The 25,711-nt window shown below is 33.9% G+C and overlaps 1 protein-coding gene across 14 annotated transcripts in view; it reads left to right on the top strand.

The window, feature by feature from the left end:
• Positions 1-25,711, top strand: part of ARAP2 (ArfGAP with RhoGAP domain, ankyrin repeat and PH domain 2) — a 180,301-nt gene that overhangs the window by 101,035 nt on the left and 53,555 nt on the right. For 8 of the 14 annotated variants that reach the window (XR_012434769.1, XM_015450233.3, XM_065544854.1 and 5 more), the window contains 4 exons: positions 13,468-13,631; positions 18,126-18,338; positions 21,852-21,957; positions 24,699-24,846. Coding sequence is in view for 11 of the 14 variants with exons in the window: in XM_015450233.3 (XP_015305719.3) it covers positions 13,468-13,631; positions 18,126-18,338; positions 21,852-21,957; positions 24,699-24,846 (631 nt within the window). In the remaining 3 variants the exon portion in view is untranslated. Of the gene's footprint in view, positions 1-13,467; positions 13,632-18,125; positions 18,339-20,677; positions 20,876-21,851; positions 21,958-24,698; positions 24,847-25,711 lie in introns of those variants that run through there. The other 6 variants (XM_074039512.1, XM_065544855.1, XM_074039514.1 and 3 more) reach the window with 3 other exon arrangements.

The raw sequence follows: 25,711 nt of genomic DNA, 5'->3' as shown, positions 1-25,711 counted from the left end.
AATTTGATCTCTTGAATTTATTCAGTTTTTTCAGTAACTAGTAAGCATCTACTGTGCATCAGGGACTGTTAAAGGTATTGGTGATATCATGATGAATAAAACAGACTAGTCCCTACCATCATGAAACATGTATACTATTAGGGAAAACAGTGTAAGCAGACAAAAATAATTATATGCTGTTCTGTCCATCAATTTTAAATTCTACGCAGAAAAATAAGTAATATAAAAATAGTCTGATGGGATAGTATCTGTGTTTGCTAGCTAAGAGAAGAAATATTGGATGAAAGATCTTCATAAAGTGAAAAAGTAAACTTTGCAGTAATCCAGATAGAGTATTTCAGGTGTAGGGCCAAGGGTATTTGAAGACTCTAAGAGTGTGTTGTACTTGGCATGTCCAAGTTCTGCAAGGAAGCTGTGGTGGCTGGGAATATTTGAATGAAAGAGAGAGTGGGAAGAAATGATTTCAGAGATACCCACAACCTTATCATATAGGACCTTATCAGTCATGATGTGTAAAGGTTTGAAATTTAATCAAATTATGATGGGAAGCTGCTCAGTCTGAGAGCTGGGAAGTAGAATGGTCTGATTTATGTTTTTACTGGATTACTCTGACTCCAGATGAACAAGCTTCTGGGGGATGAAAGTGAAAGTGGGTGTTTAGTTAGGATGCTGGCCGGGAAAGCAATGGCTTATCTGAGAATAGGAGTGGTTGGATATATCGTGAAGGTAGAGGTGTCAGGATCTGTTGATGGATTAGATAACTGTAAGAGGCAAGGATGATGCCAGAATTCTTGACCTGAGCAATTACTGAATTATGGTGCTGTTTTTTGAGAGAACAAATACTTGGAGCATAGAGGTAGGATATTCGTAAGTTTAAGACAGTAGATCAAGAATTTGGTTTTGGGAATGGTAACTCGGAGATGTCTCTTTGCAGATCCAGGCAAAGTGGATCTGGTGAGTAAGCAGTTGAATATGCATGTCTAGAATTAAGTGAAGAAGTTATATCTGGAGATATAAATTTGGGAGTCACCACTGTGCTCATGCTATTTTGCTAAGGAACTGGACAGGTTCACTTAGTAGAGAGTGTGGATAGAAAAGAGAGTTGAAGATATAGCCGGAGGTCCCCCAATATGTAAAGGTCTAGAAGAGGAGATGGTCAAGCAAAGAAGCCTGAGAAGGAGCAGCCGGGGACATACCAGAGCAATTAGGAAGACAATTTCTTTTATTTTTAATTTTGGATTCAAGGGGCACATATCTACATATGTGCAGGTTTGTTACATGGATATATTGTGTAGTGCTAGGGTTTGGGCTTCTATTGAGCCCATCACCCAAGTAGTGACCATAGTACCCAATAGGTAGTTTTTCAGCCCTTGCCCCCTTCGGTCCCCACTTTTGGAGTCCTCAGTGTCTATTATTTCCATCTCTATTTCTGTGTATACTCATTGTTTATCTCACACTTATAAGTGACCACATGCAGTATTTGATTTTCTGTTTCTGTGTTAATTCACTTAGGATAAGGACCTTCAGCTGCATCCATGTTGCTGCAAAGGACTTAACTTCATTCCTTTTTTATGGCTGTGTAGTATTCCATGGTATATATGACCACATTTTCCTTAGCCTGTCAACCACTGATCGGTACTTGAGTTGATTCCACATCTTTACTCTTGTGACTAGTGCTGTGATAAACATATGGGTTCAGGTGTCTTTTTGGTAGAACCATTTTTTTTTTTCCTTTGGATAGATACCTAGTAGAGGGATTGCTGGATCAAATGGTAGTTCTATTTGTGGTTCTTTGGAAAATCTTCAAACTGCCTTTCTTCTTCAACAAATTAGGTATTTTTTCCCCTTGGCTTCTTGTAATTTGCTTTAAAAAAAAAAAAACTCTTAATTATACTGGTTCAGTATGGTTTGCTTTATAATAGTGCAAGATTATTTGTATTCTTACAAAAAAGTGAGCTAGAGAAAAGAAAACGCTATTAAAATCATAGGATAAAACATATTTACTACTCATTAAGTGGAATTAGATCATCATGAAGGTATTCATCAGTGTCTTTATATGTGTAGGCTGAGGAGGGGTTGATCATGCTGTCTCGGGGGGTGGCAGAGACAAAAGAAAAATCTGTATGAAGGAATCTGTGCAGTTCAATCTTACGTTGTTCAAAGTTTAACTGCAATATTAAAATATAGCTAAATAAGCCTTCATTTGATTATTTTTATTGCTGTGACAAGGATAATGACTTTCAATGGTTTTCGGAACCTGCCTTTCCTTCAACTTCGCGGGACGACATCAAGAGCTTTATACAGCAAGAATATTACTGATTAGATATTTATGTCAGATTGCGTTTGTTAACTTCTAGGCATAATTAGGACTTTGCATTTTTACTTATTTCTTGGATTATTATGGTTAATGATACTTTATATTCTTATTTTTGGTACCAGATGATGATTTCACTGTACTGTCAGAGTATTGTTAATTTTATGTCCAGAAATAATGAGGAATTATTAGGTATAGATAGGATTTGACATTAAAATACTAGCATAAATGCAGTTTTACAGTCATTTATTAATATTTATGGAATGCTTACTGACTGCCACTTCCATGGCAGGAAAATAAAAAAGGTAAACAACATAAACTTGGTGTCTGACCCCTCAGAGCTTATGTTCAAACAGATAGGCAAGCATCAGCTTGGCAAATGTGTTTATCCTTTTCATTTTTTCAGGTTATTATAGCCAAAGTATTTTTGTACCATTTTTTTAATCTATGAAGGATTTGACCAGTGGTACATAGGTTTGAATTAAAATGTAGCAAACGTGGATTAGAATGATTTAGTTTGATGAAATTCTATTTAGTGCTTACTGCATACAGTCCACCCCCTCACAAATGCAAGATATGGAAGCCCGGGCACTAAATGTTTTGTTATTTTGTACGTTTTGATCTTACCCTGTACTGTAGAAATCAGGAGATGAAATTCATTTGTAATATTATTTTTGAGTTCATGGAAAAGTAGAAGACTAATGAATTCCAAAATAATGGTCACAGACACTTAGTAACATTTTTGGTAATTGAAAGTTTTTGTCTACATGTGTTACTAACAAGTTATGTTGAAAGTATTTTTATGAAAGTGAAGAGTAATAATAGGAGTGGGAGAAACGTGAGGATAAATATAACCAAGTTATTTTCCTTAAATCTCTTCGCATAGCTAATGTACCATACCCACCACTTAAATGCACCTATATTATCACATACTTCTGTCTTTGGTTTACTTGCTTTTCCTTTTTACTCCAAATCAATATCATCTGATAGTAACAATGATGACAGTGGGGCAGTTACCATGTGCCAAGCCCCATTTTAAGTACTTAAATAGCCTTCTTTTGCCTATATGATATTGAGGAGAATGGTTCATTTTAAAGTTAAGGTCATTTTGTAACTTAAATTTTTTTTTAAAAAAGTGTTCAATATTCATTTACCAATATCTTTGTAAAGATATTTCTCAGGATTTAAATAAACCATAGAGTCTGGATAGACACTATGAGTTACTAGAATTCAAAATTTAAGCATTTATTAGAAAAATAAAAATGTTTACTAGAAAACATTTTTATAAAATTGTTAGAAAACATGTCCATACAATTCCTACCTAATTGAAAATGGAGTAGAGAGAAGGGAGGTCAACATCATGCATAAAAGTAAAGAATCTGCACAGTAGATGACAAGAACATGAGGTTATGAACCCTGACAGAGCAAAGACCATACATACGTGGCAGGCACAGCACCCTGTATGGTGCAAAACAGGGTCTCATATTTATGTATCTACTTATTTACATAGACATATAAACATATATGTGTGTATTCTGTGACTACATAGACATCATATAGGGAATGATGGAAAAAGGAGCAGGTTTGGGAGAGAGCCTGGGAGATAATGTGTTTAAGACATGTTGAGCATGAGATTTCTTATAAGTCATCTAAGAATAAATTGATGGGAGAAAGTTATTTTTATGGATAAGATATTCATGAAAAGATTAAGAGGTTGGAAATACAGATATTGGAGTTATCAGCGTGAAGAAGGAAGAAGGTGAAATTACTTAGGGTGATTCTATGGAAGGAGAGAGGAAGAAATCCTATGTTGGAGCTTTGATGACTATACATCATTTTTAGGGGAATTTGTCAGGCAGTAGTAGCTGCTTGTTTACTCAGAGAGTGAGGCCAGAAACTAAGAGAGAGTACAAAGTGTTGTAAAGCCCAGGAAGAGAGTGTCTCAAAAAGGAAGGATCAGTTAAAAATGTCAAGTGCTGATACAAGGACATGCCCAGTGAGAATAAACACTCCATGAGATAAATGATTTGGAGTCCATCTGATGACTTGGGGCAGAGCAGAAGTGAACAGGCAGGTACTAGATCAGATTAAGAATGAGAACTTAGTAAAGTGAGATAGCTGGTGAGGTCACTTTGTCAAGATGTCTGGAGGGAGGTTCATAGGATTAACTAGGTAAGGGATTTGACCCAGAAAGGGCATATATGTGCAGTTTGTTTTCAGATGGCTTGAACTTGTACACGTATAAATTTTGATGGAAAAGGAACATAAAATGGGAGGGATTGAAGGTCTAAGAGAGAGTACAAGCAAGAGAGCAAGATCCCTCAACTGCAAAAGTAAGAAAAGAAGAATTGATGGATGATTTTGGATGTTGATAGTTTTCTCCATGTGGTAGTGGGATGTTGAGAGAGATACCAGTCAATTTTCAATTGCTTTGTGAACTGGGAGATAAGAGTGACGACCCTTGAGCTTCTGGCCTGGGTGGTTCTGTGAATGATAGTATCATTTGCCAAGATAGAGACTATGCACTTCTCGCCCAGTACTCAAACATAACTAGTTAATTATAGCTGTGATTGTTGAAAAGCTGTTTCAGTACCATGCCAAAAATGAGAAAATTTCATTGTACCACCCTTGTTTTCATCTCCCTTTTGATCTATTAGCCCTTTGGGAAATGATGACTGTCAGCAATGGTAGATTCTGTTAGACTTGTCAATGACAGATAAAATTGTGGCTTCTGGAAGTAAAACAACTTCCAATTATTTATACTGATGGCCTGTAGAGATAGTGTGAATAGTTGAAAGAAAGAAAAACCAACCAGCTGTAAGCTTGAACCTTTAATTTTTGCTAGTAGCAGCTTGAGCCAGAAATGTAAATCATACATAAATTTAATGAGTTAATTTCACATATTTTTCCTGTTCTTATCTACCTTTGATTAAAATGCTGAAAAACATTAATGGTTTTTTAAAGCAAGGAGGAGAAAGAATCCCCTAAACTGGAAATGTTTATAAATTGATAATTATCCCCTGTATATAGTCACTATTTAGATAGATATTTTAATCTTCATGGTCATTTTCTCTATATGCATAGTATGAGTGTCTTTAGACAGAAAAATATTGCAATAATATTTTCCACACACAGAGCATTTTTGCTCTAAAAAGCTCTAAACAGAAGGTGTTCCAGATGGTGTCGTTTTAATGTGTATTCTTTGTATACTTTAAAAATTATTTTGGAAAATAAAGCTTTCTTGATTACACTTAAGGGTTTCTGGCATGCTATTTGATGTTGTTATTGGGACTTAGATTTTGTGCTTTTCTTTTAAGCCTTACTACTGTTTGTGCAAATAAAGAAAAATCATATTGTCAAATATCTCTTGTTAGTGAATATTTTAGACCAGGAAGGCAGAAGGCATTTTCCTGGACAGTAGGAAATTGTATCATCACTTTGACTGAAATGTTCAAGAAATTACATATTTTTCTCAAAATTTGAGAACTATTTTTGCACTTTAACCCACATCTTCTGCATATGTTTTTCTAAGAAATAAGTTACTGTGTTTACCATGTTCACATTCCATAGCTGCATGCCCATTGCCATAGACACTTACTATGCTTTTGTTAAAAGGTTGCTGGTTCTAATAAACACAGTGTGAATAAGTAAACTGTGTTATCAGAAACAGGAAAGACTAGTGTGTTTTTTTGTTTTAGATTCCTTGGTTGATATATAGTAAAGCATAATACACTTGATGTCTCCCAAGCTTGACTGCATTTCAGTTTTAATTGCAAATTCTTCACATAAAGAAGCTTAACACTGGGGAATAAACACTTTATCAATATGTTTCACAATTATGGAACAGATTACTTTTCTCAATTTGGGAGATTAACACCCTAAGTTTAATATTCCTTACTTCCTATCACCTTATTCCATATGATCTTTTCTCCCCCTTCAATGTGTTTTATAGTAGCTAATATGTTAGCAATACTCCAGAGGCTGAATTATCTTAAAGTGGTTTCTAAATTGTGCATGTAATTGCAAATTAAACAGTAGCCTATTGCCCACAATATAAGCTTGAATGCTTTTGTAACTTTCTGATGATTTAATTCTTAGAGATGGCTTAATCTGAATATTGCCAAGGCAAACAAGAGAGTCTCTTCTCTCACCACCCCCACAGGTTTTAAAAAAAGAAAGGGACTCTTAGAAAACAAATATTAAGTGATTTTATGTTCAAGAAAATTATGATAAAGGGAATGTATATCTATTAACAAAAGGTAGACTTTAAAGCATATGTTATATGCTTTAACAATTTTGTTTCATTTAGTTCAAAGTACCTCTATGTACCAGGAGTTAAGCTTATGAAGAAGTAAGTATGATATGATGGGGAAAAATGGACAAAAGAATGAGCAAATCCCTCTAAGATGTGTGTGTGTTTGTGTGTGTGTATTGTTTTTGTTGTGTTTTTTAAAGAAAAGTATTTTTAACTGGATCTATCATCCTATGAAGGACTTTAGTAGGAAGAAATGAAGGGGGCCTGAGACACAACGTAGTCCAAGAGGTAGAAATAATAGGCTCAGATAAATAGGATGGGCTAGAAACAACCTCAGTATGGGTTGGCCTTAACTTTGAGCGCTTGAGGAGGATGCATGAGACAATGGGTCTGGAAAGATAGATTGATACTCTATTAGTTTTTTCAATTGAATGTAATTCATAACTTGCCTTATTCTGGAAAGCATTTCTGAGTAATTCCTGAGTATTTGGAAGTTTAATATATTTCCAAATAACCCATACTTCACAGTAGAAATCACAGGAAAAATTAGGAAATATTTGATCAATGATAATAAAATCATAACATCAAAATTGTGTGATGGAGCTACGAAACTATTTCAAGGAAGTTGAAAGCTTTAAATGCTTATGCTAAATCAAAAGATCTAAAATCCATCCTCTAAACATTTACCTTAAAAATCTAAAAAAGAGCAACTTAGACCTAACGTGGTTCAGGAATGAATTGATACAGACAGTAGAAAGAATGAATAAATGGAATATATTTTAAAAAAAGAAAATCTGAGTCACCAATAGCTGGTCCTTTGAAATAATCAATTTAGTTAATAAATTTTTAACTTTTTTGGAAAAGTTAAGAAAATTGATAAAACTCTAACTAGAAGATAGGACAGAAGATACAAATTACCAGTATCATAAAGCTATGGATCATTTTAATATTTAAAAGATAAGAAAATATTATGACTAACTTCATACCAATGAATTTAACACATTGGATATAATCAAAACAATTTTTTCAAATACAGGAATTAGGCAAACATATTTATTCCCATCACTTCTATTTAACATTTTATTGCTGGTTTAATGTGATAAAGCAAGGAAATTGGAGAGAATCTTAAGTATTGGAATTATAAGTTAAAAACTCAATTATAATTTGTTCTTTAAGCAACATGGTTAATAAAATGAAATCATACACTGGTACTATTCAAAATATATGTGTCTGATAAAGCACTCATATCCAAAACATGGACAGAATACATATAATTCAATTAGAAGAAGACAAAAACCCAATAAAATAACAAAAATACATGAATAGAGATGTCTAAAAGAATATCTATGAATAGCCAACAAGCACATGTAAAGTTAATTACCAGAGAAATACAAATTAAAGCCGCAATGAGATCACACTGAATAAACTAAGTTTTTTAAAAAGTGGCAGTGCAAAGCGTTGGCCAGTATGGTGGGATTGTAAAATAGTACATTCATTTTGGGAAGCAGTTTAGAAGGTTTTGGTTTTTAAAAAGAATACAGTCAGTTTACATGTAACTATACATCCCAACAAATGAGCTCCTAGGTATTTACCCAAAACAAATCATAATATAGGTCCACAAAATGACTCCTATGCAAATATTCAAATCAGCTTTATTTATAATAAAAAGAGAGGAGACCCCAAATGTTTTGAGTCAGTGAACGTGTAAACAGAGTATGTTATTTGTTCATATGTGAAGTACTGATTATCATTATAAAGGAACCTATATTAGCAACAACACGAAAGAATCTTAAAAACATTGTGCTGAGTGAAAAAAGGCAGGCACAAAAGAGTAATACTGTATAATTCCATTCCTATGAAGCTTTAGAGCTGGTAAACTAGTGAATGGTGACAGAAGGCAGATAAGTTCTTGCCTAAGATTGTGGGTGGGGAAAGGGATGCAATGCAAAGAGTTATGAGTGAACATTGTGAGTGATGGAAATGGTCTACATATTAATCATGGTGGTAGTTACACAAGTGTAAACATTTGTAAAAATATTTCAAACTTAAAATGAGTTCATTAAAAATTCTAATGACTAGGCATCACTCACAGAAATAACACAGTTCATACTTTCCCAGAAGAAAACAAACCCAAAAGCCTATTTGGATGAGAAGTAGGGTCTTCTTTGAGAGGTTGCTTAGGAAGTATAAAGAAAAATGCACAGTACACCCTTCTAAAACTATCCTCCAAAGTCCTGTCCATTACATTTCCAACATGCCTAGGATGCTTTTCAAGGCAGAATGTAAGTGTACAGTCTTGAAGAAAAGAAATAGGTCTTCTGTTATGCGTGGCTTTAGCAGATCATCTTTCACGTCCATTCTAATAGTGTGACTGTGTAATAAATTGTTGAGGAAATTCTGTTTTGTGAATCTTAGGTGTGATAGGACTAAGAAGAAAGGCAACAGAAAGACACATCACCATTTCATGTCTTGAATGAGTCTTTTTGGACCTGAGGACCAGAGTTGTAAATTATGGAGATCTGATTCCTCAGGTAAAGGAAGGCTCATGAACTAGGCTAGTACTGAGTACCTCAAATGTGCAAATCCTACCTAGTTCTGAGGCCTCAGACATGTTCTTTCTGGCTCTTAGTTTCTTAGTCATATATGGAAAAAAAGCTTGGCAGAGATATTTCCAGTTCTCTGGCTCAAAAGCTCAATGACAGTCTAAGATGGCTTGGTTCAGAAGGCTTTAAATATCTTTTCCTTCAAGGGATCAGTCAAAACTTCAACTTATGTGATTTGTTTCTAATTACATTTTTAAAAACACAGACATGTATAAAGAAGGAAACAAAATGTCCATGAGTTTTCTACCCTGAGTTAATTTAACATTTTAGGAAATGCAATTGAATTTATACATATGTACAATTATGCATTCTTTGCTCATTGTACAAAGTTTATAATATATATATTTGGAGGTAGCTAAATCACTTAACCTTTCACTAGTTTTGGGGATTTCAACTTCCATTTTTTAAAAGTTCGGGTGAATGTATGTCTTTGTGTGCATGTGCACATGTGCGTGAGAGAGGGACAGAAATATATTGAAAGTAACAGATATTGTACCTTCATTTCAAATCGTGTACTTATGAAAGAGTCCTGTGTTTGGAACTAATTGTCAAAAGTAATGCATACATATTTTAAGATTCTTAGAACATATTTTCAAATTTATTTTTAAAGTATCTCATCAGTCTTTAAAATACTATGCACATCTTGTTATACTCTAGTGATGAACATTATACATTTTAGATCTTTGATAAATTGCTTTGACACATCATTGATTTTACATATATATATATATGTGTGTGTGTGTGTGCATGCGTGTATGTATGTGTGTCCATTCTAATAGTGTGACTTTGTAATAAGTTGCTTAGGAAATTCTGTTTTGTGAATCTTAGGTATGATAAGACTAAGATATATATATATACACACACACACACACAGCACACACACACACATACATATATATATACACACACTTGATTCTTAAACTGGTTTGTGGTTACATTGGCTAATTCTTTCTGTGACTTACCTTTCCATGGCTGATGACCATGTTTCTGTGGAGGACTTACTATTTTATTTTTGTATAAATGCTTAGAGTATTATCGTTTCCAGCCATATTTATAGAGTATTTCATTTGCTTTTCAGTTTTGTTTAAAATATTCTTTATATGAGCATATTTACTTTTTATGTGGTCAAGTTTATTGATTTATTATTTGTGAAGATACTTCTGGTTCTTGTCATAGACTAGGCTCAAATAGGATTGTTTATGCTTTATGGTTATTGTATTGCAGTTTTAGTATAATTGTTTTTGTTAGTCCTCGGACCTGGTTTCTAGGTCTTATTGAACTGGCTTGATCATTATAGCAAATAAGAATTTTTCTTCATATGGCTTTGAAGTGCCCTTTGGAATTTATGCTTAGAAAATGGACAATTAGCGTAACTAATTTCTCTGTAATTAGGGTTCATTAATATTACTTTTCAGATTGTCAGGATATAAGTAAATGTTTCCTTGGAATTCTCATCCGGGAATGTGAAATTGTTGTTTGATAACACTTAAAATCTCAAAGTCGACCAGCATTTGTGTAGAAAATATCTTTTGATGCTTTATTCAGGGTCCACAAATTTTAGGTAAGCATCAGAGAGGAAAGTTAGTGCACTGATGCTATTAAATATGAAACCATCTATTGCACTGCATATATACTTTGGGATTCGCCCTTTGACAAGTTGAGAAAGTTCTACTCTTCACTAATTCACAAGGTGACAGCTTAACTCGTCATGAGAGGATTTTTTTCTGACTAGAAAGAAAATTTGAAGTTTGAAAATGTCACAGTTTATGGCAGAATTATACTCATATTGTAGGAGGGCCACTGCATTTTGGATTTCTTTCACTGCTTGCTAAAACACCCATTGTAGTTGTTTATAAGCAAAGAGTTACAAAGATTTTATATCATATTTAAAGCTCAATTATTAAATTATGTAAAATGTTTTTCTCTTTACCTAAACTTGTGAATATAGCAAGACATAATGTTGATTAAGTTCACATAATCAAGAGGTTTGATATTTCTCAAAAAAATTATCTGAGTTATATAAGTTAGACAAATACATCCAGCAATAGAATGCTTTTTTGAGCTAAAGATGATATAAGATCAATGAAAAGGCTGTAGCATGTCAGGTGTATTAGTGCAAATTTCAGAATTCTTCAAAAAGAAAATTACAACACCTGGAGATCAGGACTGCTGTGGTGCTGTGGAAAATAGAAACAATAGATAAAGATGTCAAAAAGCAACAGATGAGGATTACAAGCACCAGTATTAGTAAAACAGTAGTAATTATAGCAAGTTCAAATGTTAGAAATGAGCGTGGTAAGGTGTAGGTATCTTTGTCTTCTTCCAGGAGCATTTCAAGAAAGAATACAAAGGAAAGAAAGGAAGTTTTTTGTTTCTTTTTTTAAATTAGGTACAATGATTCCTTATTACCCACCCCTTTCCCCCAAAGCCCCAGAATTCATGCAGTTTATTCATGTCTCTTTAGGTCGAATATAAACTAGCCCTGTCAAGTCTGAAATCAAGATTATATAGTTTTACTTTGGTGTAAATATACTTAAAATACATCAACAATCGGTTTTTTCAAAGCAAACTTTGTATCTAGTGATAGGTCTTTAAAACTGCTATGTATCCACTAAATGCGAGACACTCTGCTAATGACTGGAGATACTGAAATTCTTTGCTTGCCTGTGTAAAGTTTGGAGTTTCGTGACTAAAACATTCACATAGCTACAGCAGGTGATACGATGCAGGACAAAGCCACCATTGAAAGATTGAGAAGGAATATCTGTGACATACTAAGCATAAGAGGGAGGTCAGGAACAGTGTCAAGGAGTCTTACCTGGAGTAGAATTTGGGGGAAAGGTTTGGAGTAGCCAGCCAAAGAGCAGGCAATATGTATTACAAAATCCAGGAGGGGTGTGTGTGCGTGTGTGTGTGTTTGTGTGTGTGTGTGTGTTTATGTTTATGTTTCCTGAGTGTCATAAGTATAGGAGAATGGCAGATCAAATTGCAGGTAAAAATATAGGCTAGCTTATGAAGACTTTTTTATCTTGAAAACTCAAGAACTGTAAGACAGTGATCTGGAAGTGATGTAATTAGCTTTGCATTTTAGATCATTCTGGCAATAGTGAGGAGTAGAGATTACAGGGGTTGAGAATTGGGAAAGGAATTCCGTAAGGAGTGGCTGTAGTGACCTGAAGGAACAACATGAAGATCTGAAATAAGGCAGTCTTGGAAAGGAGAGGAGTCAGAGTGAATACGTTGGGAAACTGTAGTCAGCAGAATTTTGTGACTGAAGTAATGTGGCAGTGATTGGGCAAAGAGACTGGTTTACACTTAATTAATCCTAAATTTCTGGTGGGGTTTGTGGAAAATTTTTGGTGCTAGAAGTTTGGTATGGGAGAGCAAAAGCTTTGATATGCTTATTGCACATTAAGGTGAAGATTCTCAAATACAAATATTCTTTAGTAGTACAGTTTATACATTAGTCATTAATGTTATGTCTATTGAGTGTTGTCCTAAGTGCTATTATTATATTTATTTTGCCAATAATGAAACTGAAGCAAAAATAAGGTTGACCCGTCTAAAGTTACAAAGGAAGTAAATGGCAGAGCTAAAATTATGTTCAGAAAGTCTGATTGTCATTCCCACTCTCAGGTGCTCTATTCTCCTGCTTTTCAGTCACATGGAGATCTGACCTATGAAAATTATAGCCTGGAGATAGGGATTTGGAAGTAAACTAATTTATATGAAAAGATGAAATTACTGGCCTGAATGACATGACCCTGGAGAGTCCATGTAGCTTTTGTGTGTGCTGAGGTTACGACTTTGTCATTCAGAAAGAGGAAGTGAGATTGGGAAAGAGACTGAGTGACCAGAATGATAGGAGGAAAATCCAGAAAGAATTGTGCCATAAAATTCAAATTGAATGCTAGTTTTTTTTCTCTTTTTAAGAAATAAAATCAAGAATTCTAAAACCTTGAAAAACATAGCCAGAAATATCAGTTAGAAGTCACAGGTGATAGCCACAGTGGTTTTAGTTTAGTTATTCAGAAAGAGAATAAAAGAGGCTGGGGAATGAAAAGAAGTAAGACCATAAATTCAGAGAGCTTCCTCAATGCTATGGAGTGATGTGACTATACACGCCAAAGAGGGATTGAGTGGAAGTTCATGGTGGATGAGAATAAAAGAAGAGTTTTTCTTGTAATAGGTAAGATAGGATCACGATTGTGTGGATTTTAGGGTAATCTGTCTTGGAATAAGATTTTTTTAAAGAGCAAAATTATAATTTGAAATGCTTTTTAAACTTTTAACAGAACATTATACATCCATGGGCATACCAAGTTGGATTTCACAGTCTGGCATACTGCAATTGAAAAAGCAGCAGGTACAGATGGTAATGCTTTACAAGATCAGCAGCTCAGCAAAAATGACGTTCCCATTATAGTGAACAGCTGTATAGCATTTGTTACACAGTATGGTAAGTATCACTGAGTTTTTATTCAACCTCTAGAACTGATCATATCATTCTTAGAGGTTTTTAAGTGGTACCTCTATTGGACTGAATTGAAACCCTTTATATTGTAAGTACACTAGTGAAAAATAAAGGCAGATTTACTGTTCAGCTAATTACCATTCCTTCTCCCAATAAGACTCGTTTAAACTATACCATACATTTTTACCATTTCCTCCTTCCTTTACATGCATAAAATATTAAATAACATATTGAAATAATCTAAATTATAATATGTACATAAAAATAGTAGATTACATGTTTTATTCAAGTAAGAAAAAATAGTAGATTGAAGACTATCTTTCAGAGATTACAAGGCTAGATTAAAGCCTACAGTGACACAACACGTCTAAGCATGTTTTTAGAAGTGATGAACTGTGGAACAATATGTAAAATAATTTGCTTCCTTTGGCATACATAAAGTGTGCATGTAGTTTATGTTCAGAAGCATAGCTATTAATTTTCGCAATTTTTGCTTATTTTCAACAGATGTTTCAATGAATAGTCTGCAAATAAAAAACACGTTGATCTGTACCATGGTCCAGCTTCATGTCAGTTTTATATGCTATGTTTAGTATTTTAGATATACCTGAAAGATATCCTCTTTTCTTCATGTTTATTTTCAAATGGTTATGAGTTCTCCAAATTCCTTTTATTGCATATATCTTTCATACTGTAAATTTCTTCATGCTATTTTAAATGTGAAAATGTTAAACTGTTGCCATGAGCCCTTTTAACCTGTAGGTAAATGCCATTTATTTAGATTACAAATGTGGAAAAGAGGAAAATGATTTGATATTTTGGATTGTATTAATTTTTTTTGTTCTCCTTATATTAGAGGTATCTTTGGGTGTTTTTAATTTGAAAAGAAGATATAAGTAGTGAGGGCTGCAGTAAAGCATTGTATTATTAGTTAATTGTTTCTTTATCAAGTGCTTATTGTATGCCAGTCACTGGTCTCACTCTTAGAAACACAGTAGTGGAAGTAAAAAGTTCAAGACAAAGCTATGAATCATATCTTCTAGTATGGGAAACTGACAATACACTGATATGTAACAAAATATCAAACTAATGATATGTATAAAGAAAACACTTTTCAGAAATTAAACTTAGGCATATTTTAATCTCTTGTTCTAGGGAGAGTGTCATTTTAAGTATTTTACTTACTTTGTATGTAATGCAAGTGCAATTATTAATGTCCAGATTCATTGTGTTTTTATGATATATCTACTGAAAATATATACATAATCACATATTTGGGCATTACTATAAGAAGTTTCCTGCTATGATAGTATGTTCGTGTTTTTCTTCCTAGCTATAATCATCTGTTAAAAAATGGAGGAAGGAGAATGTTACCTTTATTTGTTACAGCCATTCAGTGTTAGTGTACATTTTGCAGATACACATGAATCACATATATGTTATGTTTTAACAGCATAACCTCATTGGGAATCTTCACAACATGTTAGTTTCATAATGGCATAAGGCCTTTCTTAAGCAAGAAATAATTAAAATACCTTGACTAGCTCTGATGTAGGCAATTTAATGTTTTTCTAGGGAAATCAGAATTTTCCTTGTGTTTATTTGGGTTTAAAATAATTCAGCATTAGATTTTTTTCAACTAAAACTCATATATTATAACAACTTTATACATCTATTACAAGATGCCTTCACTTGCATGTTAGAATAATAAAGCCAATGAAGGATTGTGTTTATATAAATAGATATATACACACACACTTAAATATATACACACATATGTGTACATACATATATTCATATATACACATACATATAGTCATATAACATATGTATAATATAAATGTAAGTATCATATATTTTTATATTATATGTAATTATATATAAAATTGTGTTTGTATTATATATCTACTGAAAGTATATAAATAATCACATATTGGGCACTACAGCAAGAAGCTTCCTGCTATGTAGTATGTTTATGTCTCATATATATATATATATATATATATTTATATTCAGAACATTGGGGAAACCTCAGTGCTACCAGCATGTATAGAAGAAAGATTTGGCAGGAACTTAGAAAATACCCAGTGATTATAGGATGCAGATGGTTTCATGGTAGCAATTATTTTGAACCTCCTGAGCTGTGGGTTGAAATCTCAAGACCAATTTTCTGTGCTCATTGTGTCATTGTGTCAAAGTTTGAACTTGACTGAGTTCATAGGATGACTTTTAGGGCTTTAATTTTTAAAAAGTAAATTACACTAGTTCTTGGGGAAAATTATTTCAATTATATAAACAACATTATGTTCAAATTATTTTTCAGTTAACTTACTTGAGTGCCAGCTATTAGAAATTCATTCAGCCAGGGATATATTATCTCAAACGCCTTGTCAGTATTGATTTTTGTAGAACTTGCTTATTCTTGCATTACGCAGTCATTTATTGAATACCTGCAGAGTAGTTCTAGGCACTGTGTAACTGCTGGATATACACAGAGATATGTCACAGAAAATAAGACATCATTTTTGCCTTCTAGAAGTTTGCAGATTTATGAATAAGAGACAAATACATGAGCAGTTACAAGTCAGTGTTAAAATTCTCTAGTAAGGAGGTTCAGGGGGTGCTTCCGGTGTCCATGGTGTAGGGGTAAATTTCACCCAGAGAAGGCGTGGTATCAGAGAGCTTCATAGGTAAAGCACAGTGCTTACCATGAGCCCTAAGAGAAAATGGGAGCTAGTTAGGAGAAGAGGATAGGGATTCTAGGAGGAGAAAAAGTGTGTGCCAAGGTATAGAGTCACAAATTTTGTGCTGGGAGCTTTGTGGTATTAAATGTGGTCAGAGCTTAGTGTAAGGAGAAGGAGTCAATCAATATAAAAGGCAACAGGTTAGACCAAGTCAGGTAAGGTTTAATATACAAACTAAAATCCTCAAACTTTGCCTCATAGGCAGCAAGAGGGCAGTATTCGGATTTTTAAGCTTGTTGGTAACACATACAGAACTGAATTTTAGATCATGCTGTTTTATCATTGTTGAGACACACAGAGGGCTGCGTAAAAATATGGGCAAGGAGTTGTGACAATGTAGTAAGAACTCAGTGCACAAATAATAGCATATGGGATGGAAAGGAGAGGACAGTTGTGAGAGTGAGATCATGATGAAGAATCTATGTGATGCAGTACTGCATTTTTTTGTTTTTAATGTGCTGATTGAGAAATAAATACTCCGACTTGTAAAGGGCTAGGAAGAAGGCAATGCCATATATTGAGGTAGAGAGGAACAAGATAAAGAACATGGTGGGGGTGGAAAGTGAGGTAGTAAACAGGGCAAGAGAATTAATTCCTTTGGGTTATTTTTATTTGCCATAAGATGTATGGGTGTATGTGTATATGTTGCATGTATATGTAATGGTGTGTGTATATATATGTGTATGTATAAAATCATGGAAATTAAAACCTGAGTTAAAATATTTATGTAGAAGTGATGAGGTTGGATGGGTTCTCACCCAGTGGGCAGGAAGAGAAGAGAATTGAGGAAGGATCCCTGGGATGACCACTAAGTATTAGATGAGCAGAAAAAGTTAGAAGACTGAGAGAGCAATCAGAGGGAAGGGAGAAAAAAAGAGATATGAAATCATGATGTCATGAAAGTTATGGGGTTAAAAGAATTTACACGGTTTCATTCAGAATGTCAAATGCTGCAAGGAGTTCTCCCTAGATAAAAACTGAAAAGCATCCAGAAAAAAAGAACGTTGTTAATATTCTTGATGAAGGGTGACCCCAACAGAATGGGGATTGGGCAGAGATGCAAGATTGTGTGGTCAAAGGATTAACAGGCTTGTGAGATGGTAGAAGGAATAAATATAGGAAATTCAGCCTGGTTGTGAAAGGAACAGGGAGAAGAAGCCTGGGAGGAGGCAAGGGATGCTTTTGGAGTTTGAATTATTGTCATTGTTATCATCACTCTTCCTCCTAACCACTGCCCCTTTTATTTGGTATGGAGCACTTCATGAATCAGTAACCATGAAAAAGAGGTAACCCAAATCTCCACAGGAAATAAGGTGAAGATGGGAGCATTCAGAAATTAATATACAATATCGGGGCAGGAGGGTGATGACATTTATACCAGAGAGGCTCACTTTTGTCAGTGAGAAATGGAAGTAAGTTGTTTGCTGGGAGACTAAGTGAAGACAGGGCACTTTAAGTAAAAGAACATTTGAAAAAGGTACTATGGAGAGCTGGAGGAAGGACTGATCAGGAGCTTGCTAAAAGCTGAGTCTGCGATGATTTGCTCATTAGGTTTACATTTTAAATACTAAAATGAGGGATAAGAAGCCTTTCCTGCTCATGCATGTTTATATCATCTGTTGTGTAATGATTTCATCATCTTACTCATCATCTCAACACAAACATTTGTTTCATTTTTAAAATATCAAACTGGCTTTTGTATTTAGACTTTAAAAATATAATATTTTTAACAAAGGTTTAGGATGTAAATATATCTATCAGAAGAATGGTGATCCTTTGCATATAAGTGAACTCCTGGAGAGTTTCAAAAAGGATGCAAGAAGCTTTAAATTGAGGGCTGGAAAACATCAGCTTGAAGATGTGACGGGTGTGTTGAAAAGTTTTCTCTCTGACATTGATGATGCACTGCTTACCAAGGAGCTCTACCCATACTGGATCTCTGCTTTAGGTAACATTTATACAGATATATATATATATAGATATGTGTGTGTGTGTATATATATTATACAGACCATAATACATGCTTGCCTTTTAATACTTAGACTTTTTTGATTAGTTGAAATTTTAATTGAAAGAAAAAATGTACATAATGGCTTAGAACAGAAATTGTATAAATATCAATAGCTGTTTCAGTCTATCTCAAGAGAAATTAAAAATATTTGCTCAATCATTTGGTATATACTTGGTTTTCAGTCGATTTCTTAGTTCATACTTTGCTTTAACTTTGGAATGTTATACTCAAGTCCATGTGTGCTACTAATTTCCCATCAAAAATAAAATGAAGCATTTACTATATGATTCATTTTGCAAGATAGTGTATAACAGTTTTTAACTGTTGCTTCATTTATCCTAGATTCCATCTAATGAAATAGAATTTTGTTATACACTGTAAGAGAAGCTAATTAAGAGATGACCCAGGAAAGGAGTTGATTAAATCCCTCGTGGGTCAAATTAATTTCAGTAAAGCCTGTAAACAAGTCCTTTTATTGAAACATTACAATAACAAAGACTTAAATGTAAATATTGCCTTTAATTCCACCTTTTTAATAAAGATGCTTTTGTTTATCCATATTATAGTCCTTTTCTCTACTTTTGTAATTTATGTATATAACATTTTTATTTTTATTAATACGCCATAACCATTTCTCATATATCTATAATATTTTCCAAATGATAATTTTCAGTCCTCCATTGTTCTAGGTTTTAAAACTTACTTTTGAATTAGTCTATAATTATAATATGTTTGTCTCGTATATATTTAATCTGTTTCAAGATTTGGAAAATGGCTTTTGAATCTGGTCACATGGCATTCCTCTAATGAGAAGTAATTTTCCTCATTGAAAGTATTTGTTTGATCTAAAACAATTGATATATTTAAAGATATTTTTGAAATGATGTCACAAAACACGCACAGTTTGAAAATTATCCCAAGAATGACCCTAGTTAGTGTCAGGAAGAGTAGCATTATAACGAAAATAAAGTTTCTCATGATACAACTACCTGTCAGAAGTCTTTCATTTGCCTTCTGTTTCTCAAATCAGTAGGGTTCACTGTAATACCAAGAATACTTGATTATATAATTTTCTAAGATATAAAATGCAGAGATAAATACATTGCTTTAATCTCAGTTACCCTGCAACCCTCATTTTTGTTTTAAGAAAGTTTTATTGAAATGTGTGAAGCTGTTTAGAGTATCTCTACTTCATAAAGACTTATAATTTGTCTTTATTATAAAATTGGTTATCAGTAGTACATGGCAAGGCTGGGCATGGTGGCTCACGACTATAATCCCAGCATTTGGGGAGGCCAAGGCAGGAGAATAGCTTGAGGCCAGGAGTTCGAGACCAGCCTGGACGACATAGTGAGACCTTGTGTCTGCAAAAAAAAAAAAAAAAAAAAAAAAAAGCGTTAACTCAGGCATGGTGATGTGCTCCTGTAGTCTCAGCTATTCTGAGGACTGAGGTGGGAGGATCACAGGAGCCCAGGAATTCCAGGCTTCAGTGAGTTGTGGTGGTGCCACTGTATTCCAGCCTGGGTGACAGAGCTGAGACGCTGCCTCTTTAAAAACAACAACAACAGGTGACAAATACACATTTGCTAAAGTTGTCAAACTGAGTGACAAACAAGTCTTCACTGCTGTCAGTCTACCAGAACGAGGCAGTCAGCAGGGGTCAGAGTGTGTACGAAAAGAATGTGTTCACCTTTGCCTTGCCTGTGAATTCTTTGAGAATTTATTTGGAGAAGGCTTTGAATACTGGGTCAAGTAACCTTTAACTCCTTTGCTTTTGCAAACAATATAGTTCGGCCAGACCCTTCAATAGTGGCCATGTTGGACCTGAAAAGAATAAACCAGTACCCTCTGAGTGAATTCATAAAACTCTTTTGACGCACTGTGTACTTGAGGTAGAGAATGCCTTATAGCCATGTACCACCTATATTTATACGACATATGATCTGTTCTAGGAACACTGTTAAATTCTGTGTCTAGTTGAATTGCTCATTGTATTTTCTATATGGCCTGAAATCTTTCCTGAGTTTTACTTTCAATTTATTTAGCTTTATTTTGAAAATATCTATTTTATAAGATGTGTGAAAATATGTGTACTAGCATGACTTTTTGTTTTAAGCATAGTAGTGTTAAATTTTAAGGAATAAATGCAATTTATCCTACAGTTAGAAACTAGATAACATGAGGATAAATGTTGAGATTATACTGAGAATTATACATAATTAATTTCCAGTAATGTCTTTGAATGTAATTTGGGTGTTTCCTCCTCTTTCTTATAGAGAGTCATCTACTAGTGCACTTAATTCAGGATACTCATGTGTATGGTTATTGATCTCATGTACAGTCTAAATCAGGACAAAAGAGATATCACTTGCAATTTTGAATAGGAGTGCACTTGAAAACTGTGTCATACCGAGTTTCTTACCTAGCCAGGGATCCTAATGTCCTTTACAAGTGACTTTGTACTTTTAAGACAACATTAGTGTGCTGCTGATTTTCTGTGAACAGAAGAGGTAAGGCTAAGCAAGAAATAAAATAATCTTGTATCCAAAGATAGTTGCGAGTTGAGAGGAAATAATAAGTGTGGTCTCCTTGAGTTATCAAGTCAGCACAAGTGATTTATTTGAAGAATGATCTATTTCCACTGTCAGGTGGTATAGGCTAAACTGTCAGTGCATGTCCTCTACAGAGAGTCTAGATTTTGGGGGGGGTTCCTGTCTCTAGTTTCTCCAGATATTTGCCTTCTTGGAGTTAGGTGAGTGGAGGGTAATTCCTTTTCATCCTCCTCTCCATGAACCAACAAATTTCTGTTCATGACAAAAGCAGGAGGTCTGTCATCCTCTAAATCCAGATTGTAGTTATTAAGGACTGGGCTTGACTTCTTCCATTGTAGTCTCACCTTTTCAAAAGATTTGAAAGTACACTTTACCTGGATCGAAGGGGTGCTGTATAGTTCATAGTTCCAGGATGGTTCATAGCTTTGGAAATATTTTTATAATTTCGTGAGAAACAAAAATCAGAAATGTCATTTTCAAATACAATTGATAAAACATTTCCTTAGCCAGAGTTAAAATACTTTTGGCTTAATTCTTCAGTTTGTACTCCAGTTTGAATAGTTAATTGAATGTATTCCCATTAAGTTAAAGTTCAGTATTCCATAAAGTAGAAGATAAAAAAATACAATCCCTCCTAATCTTGTATTTTAAAAGTTATTTGTTTTCAATTATAAATTATAAGAACTGGAGCACATAGTGCTGGAATGTTATGTAAATAAATACTTTTCCAGATTGATAGAAAATTACTTTAGAACTTCGAACAATTGTCTACTGAAACTTGATTGTATCACTTATTAAAATGCGTTTGTTTGTGACTATTTTACAGTACTGCTGATAGACGAATTCATAACATTGATAATTAGTTTAGGCCTCAAAATTGTTTTTTTTCCCCCTCCAGATGCGCAAGATGACAAGGAAAGAATTAAAAAATATGGAGCATTTATACGTTCTCTTCCAGGGGTCAACCGAGCAACACTAGCAGCTATCATTGAACACCTGTATAGGTGGGTAGATGAATGAACTTTTCTAGACATTTCAAACACAGCACTCAATAAGTCACTATTTCTTATGTGATTGTGAATCTTTCTACATATCATAAGAGCTCATGTTAGTCTGTCTTTCTGTAATTAAGTCACATTTACAGATAAATAGTGCTAGTAATTTCTTAATCAGAACTGATCATATACAGTATCCTCAAAGGCATCTGATGCATAAGCAAGAATTTTAAAACTCAATTGGTTTGGAAGCTGGAGAATGAACGATGTGCAAGGACCAGAATTTTGTAACAAGGATCTGTCTGTGAGGACAGTATTTTCTCATGGCGGACATTTCTTTATTATCAGTTTATATCTTAACTGACCTTTATATTTTGGTATCAGGCTATTGATACAATGAGGAAATTTTAAAAATCAAAAACAATTTTCTATGTCAAGGCATGAAAGTCTCCTTGCATTTGGAAAGCTATAAGGAATATAATGGTGCCTTTACAAATGAGGTCTGAAGGATGAGGACATTTGAAAATAACCTTTTAAGTTAAAACTGTTTTTTTTTTTTTAATCTTAGCAAGAATTATTACAAAAACTTAAATAAATATAAATTTTGATTAAAGAATATATTGTCGCTCGCTGAATGGATGAAATACTCGCTTGAATAAATTTCTGTAAAGCTGGATTTTGCTAAAAGTACCTTATTTGCAGTGTCCCTTTAGAAATCTTTCACAATTTGTGTTCTTTCCTCTTGTTCTTTTCTTTCCCAACCACTACTTCTCATTTATATCAGCTCCATTATTGTAAAACTGATTTTCTTACTGCTTCATACAAATATAGTCTACATTATATAGTCCTATCTCTATGCCTATGAGACGTTGAGACAAACTTTAATATAGAGAATGTTAGCATGCAGCATGGAATTATAGAGGATAAATTGAACGATTCATTGCGCGTTGTGGTCCGGGGGATGCATCGGTCTTCAGATTTAAAGAGACATATGAACTGGGCGTGAAAGAAGAGTATGAGAAATGAGTGAAGGATAATGTCTGGGACATAGGAGTACTAGGAGATGAGAGGGTTATAGTTGGCTGGCAGGAAGTTGTGGAAGACTTTGTAGGTCATGCAAAAACATTTGAATTTTATCCTTTAAGTGATAAAAGTAACTGATCAAATGTTTTAGGATAATAATCCCTATGATGGGATTGGTAGGGAAGATGTAGCATAGAGGCAGATAAGCTAACTAGGAAACAGTTTTGTTGAGTTTCTGATGAGAAGACCCGGAGGAGAAGGGACTGGTCAAGCTGAATATGGAACATTGGAAATGTTAACACCTCGGAGCAGAGAAGTAAAGGAAGAAAAGGAAACACTATATTATACCTATTTTGTCCCAGAAACTAAGGCAGCCGCTTAAACTAAAGACAAGAGAAGTGAAAAGTGCCAAAGGGGATGATATTACAGAAGGAAGTCTCAAGAAATACAGGAATGTCCTTAAAGATAATGTCCTTAAAAGATTGAGAGGAAAATTTGGATGAGGACAAGTTGATTTAGCATTTAATTCAATCCCTACCCTAGCTAAAAGACCATTTCTGCCATCAGTAATATCCACTAAATTCCATTCACAATGGGATTAAAGAGTTTCTGACTGTGAGATACTTAGATTCTAGTAACAGAGACAGACATGCAGATGAATTTTCCAGATGTTTACAATTAAGTGTAGTGTGAAAGCGTAGACATTGTTTTGAGAGGGATGTTCACAATTATTACATCCTCTTCTATTAAATTCCAGCCCCTTTTGCACCTTATAAATCACATGTGATGATTGCCGTTGCACCATCTCTGCTATGCAGTTTGGTATTTTATTATGAATTCCCTACATTATCATGTATATTGCTATCATGTTTATTCACCTTTTCTTGTAGCTACCTGAATCTGTGTTCTTCATAGATGGGAATGTCCAGCTTAGTCTTAACTACATTCATTTGATGGAGTTACTATGTTCATTTGAGGGAGTGTGCCACTTACAGTTCTCATCTGTTACATTTTTAGCAATGTTACTTTCCCTTTCTTGGGGATGATGCTTCAGGGAGTTGTTTTGGGTTTTTTTGTAAACTTTTAAATTCATGGGTACAGTGTGTAGGTTTGTTACATAGTTAAACTTGTGTCATGGGGAAAAAATGTAATGGCATTTTAAAATAGTCTACTTTGTGATCATTTATTTTGAATAACTGTATGGACACGTGTGCCCAAATATTCTTTCTCATTTGATTTGCACTAACGGGAACTGGAAGCATTTAGCATTTAGCCCAGCTTTGCAACTGGAATTTGGAACTGTCAATTATATGCCTAATAACCTACCTTTTTTGCCTGTTTTCTGCATACCTCCTACCCCATTTCCTCCTCCTATGCTGCAGCCCCACAAACCATTTTACACCATTCAGCAAGCATATTTCTATGCTTTGGCCACAGGTTGTTTTATAGTTTGCAATTGTTTGGATATGGTCAGCCCTTTCTCTAAATCCACAATTAAGTATGACTTTGTAACTTTTACTAATCCATTTAATAGTACTTTTTCTCATGTTCTTAACTAGATTATAAGCTACTTGGAAGAAAGAACCATGTGTTTTTAAGTCACTACTGTATCTTTTATATCAGAGAATTTCAATATTGATGTGCTTAAAAATTGATAAACTGGCTTCCTGTTCTATGAAATTTCCAAATAGAAGTGTATCATAATGAACTATGCTTTTCTCTAACAGGGTTCAGAAATGCTCAGAAATCAATCACATGAATGCCCATAATTTGGCCTTGGTCTTTTCATCCTGTTTGTTTCAAACGGAAGGACAAACTAGTGAAGAAGTGAATGTAATTGAGGACCTAATTAATAATTATGTAGAAATATTTGAGGTAAATATTTTGTATCCTGCCCTTGTTAAAATGGTTATAATGTCACTGTTTGCCAACATATATATATATATATATATATATGTTTTAGGGTGTTATTACTCAGATCTTTATTCATATTTAGAAATATGTAAAATAAGGAATAGTCATTTTAAAAAAAATAGGCATAAGTAGCTTTTAAGCTATAGTCATTATTTAAATTTGGTTGCATTTAAAACTTTTTACCATCTGATGTCTGTTGGACAGAATATTTCTATCTACAGGATTTTTTGCTTGTGTTTTCTTTTTCTTCATGTGTATGAGTTATATCTACTTAGAGGTATAAAGTTATACATTGAACAATTCATTAATAAATACCAGACTCTTAAATTCTGCAGTTGAAAGCACTTTGGTTTTTTCTTTTACTTGTGTCACCAATTGGGGAAAAAAAGCACATTCTAAAATATTATTGTTCTATGCATTTTACTAAGTAATCTGGTTTAATTGACTTTTTAATTTTCCATTTTATAAAGTTAATATTTTCATGTTTCATCAGAAAGCTGTTGGAATAGGAATGATGTCTTGGTTCAAATAAGTAAAATTAGAGGAAATAAGCCCAGGATTCAAATTGGTGGATTTGGGCGAAAGGTCCAGTTCTATTATATAACTAGTTCTAGCATCTCCATTTTGTCATTTAACCTTTTGAACATTCCCTTAAATGGTGTTTATGAGTCCACTTCTTTTCTGGAAGTATGGCTATACCACATGACGTCAAGAGGGTTAGTGTAATCAGTTACCATTGTAGAGTTCTTACATTCTTATTATAATCACTTATCATAAGACAAGAAAAAGGAGCTATTTTAATAAAACAAAATATCACAGTCTGTAT

Source organism: Macaca fascicularis, chromosome 5 (genome assembly GCF_037993035.2).
Source record: "Macaca fascicularis isolate 582-1 chromosome 5, T2T-MFA8v1.1".
NCBI lineage: Eukaryota > Metazoa > Chordata > Mammalia > Primates > Cercopithecidae > Macaca > Macaca fascicularis.
This window is presented reverse-complemented; position numbering and strand designations above follow the sequence as displayed.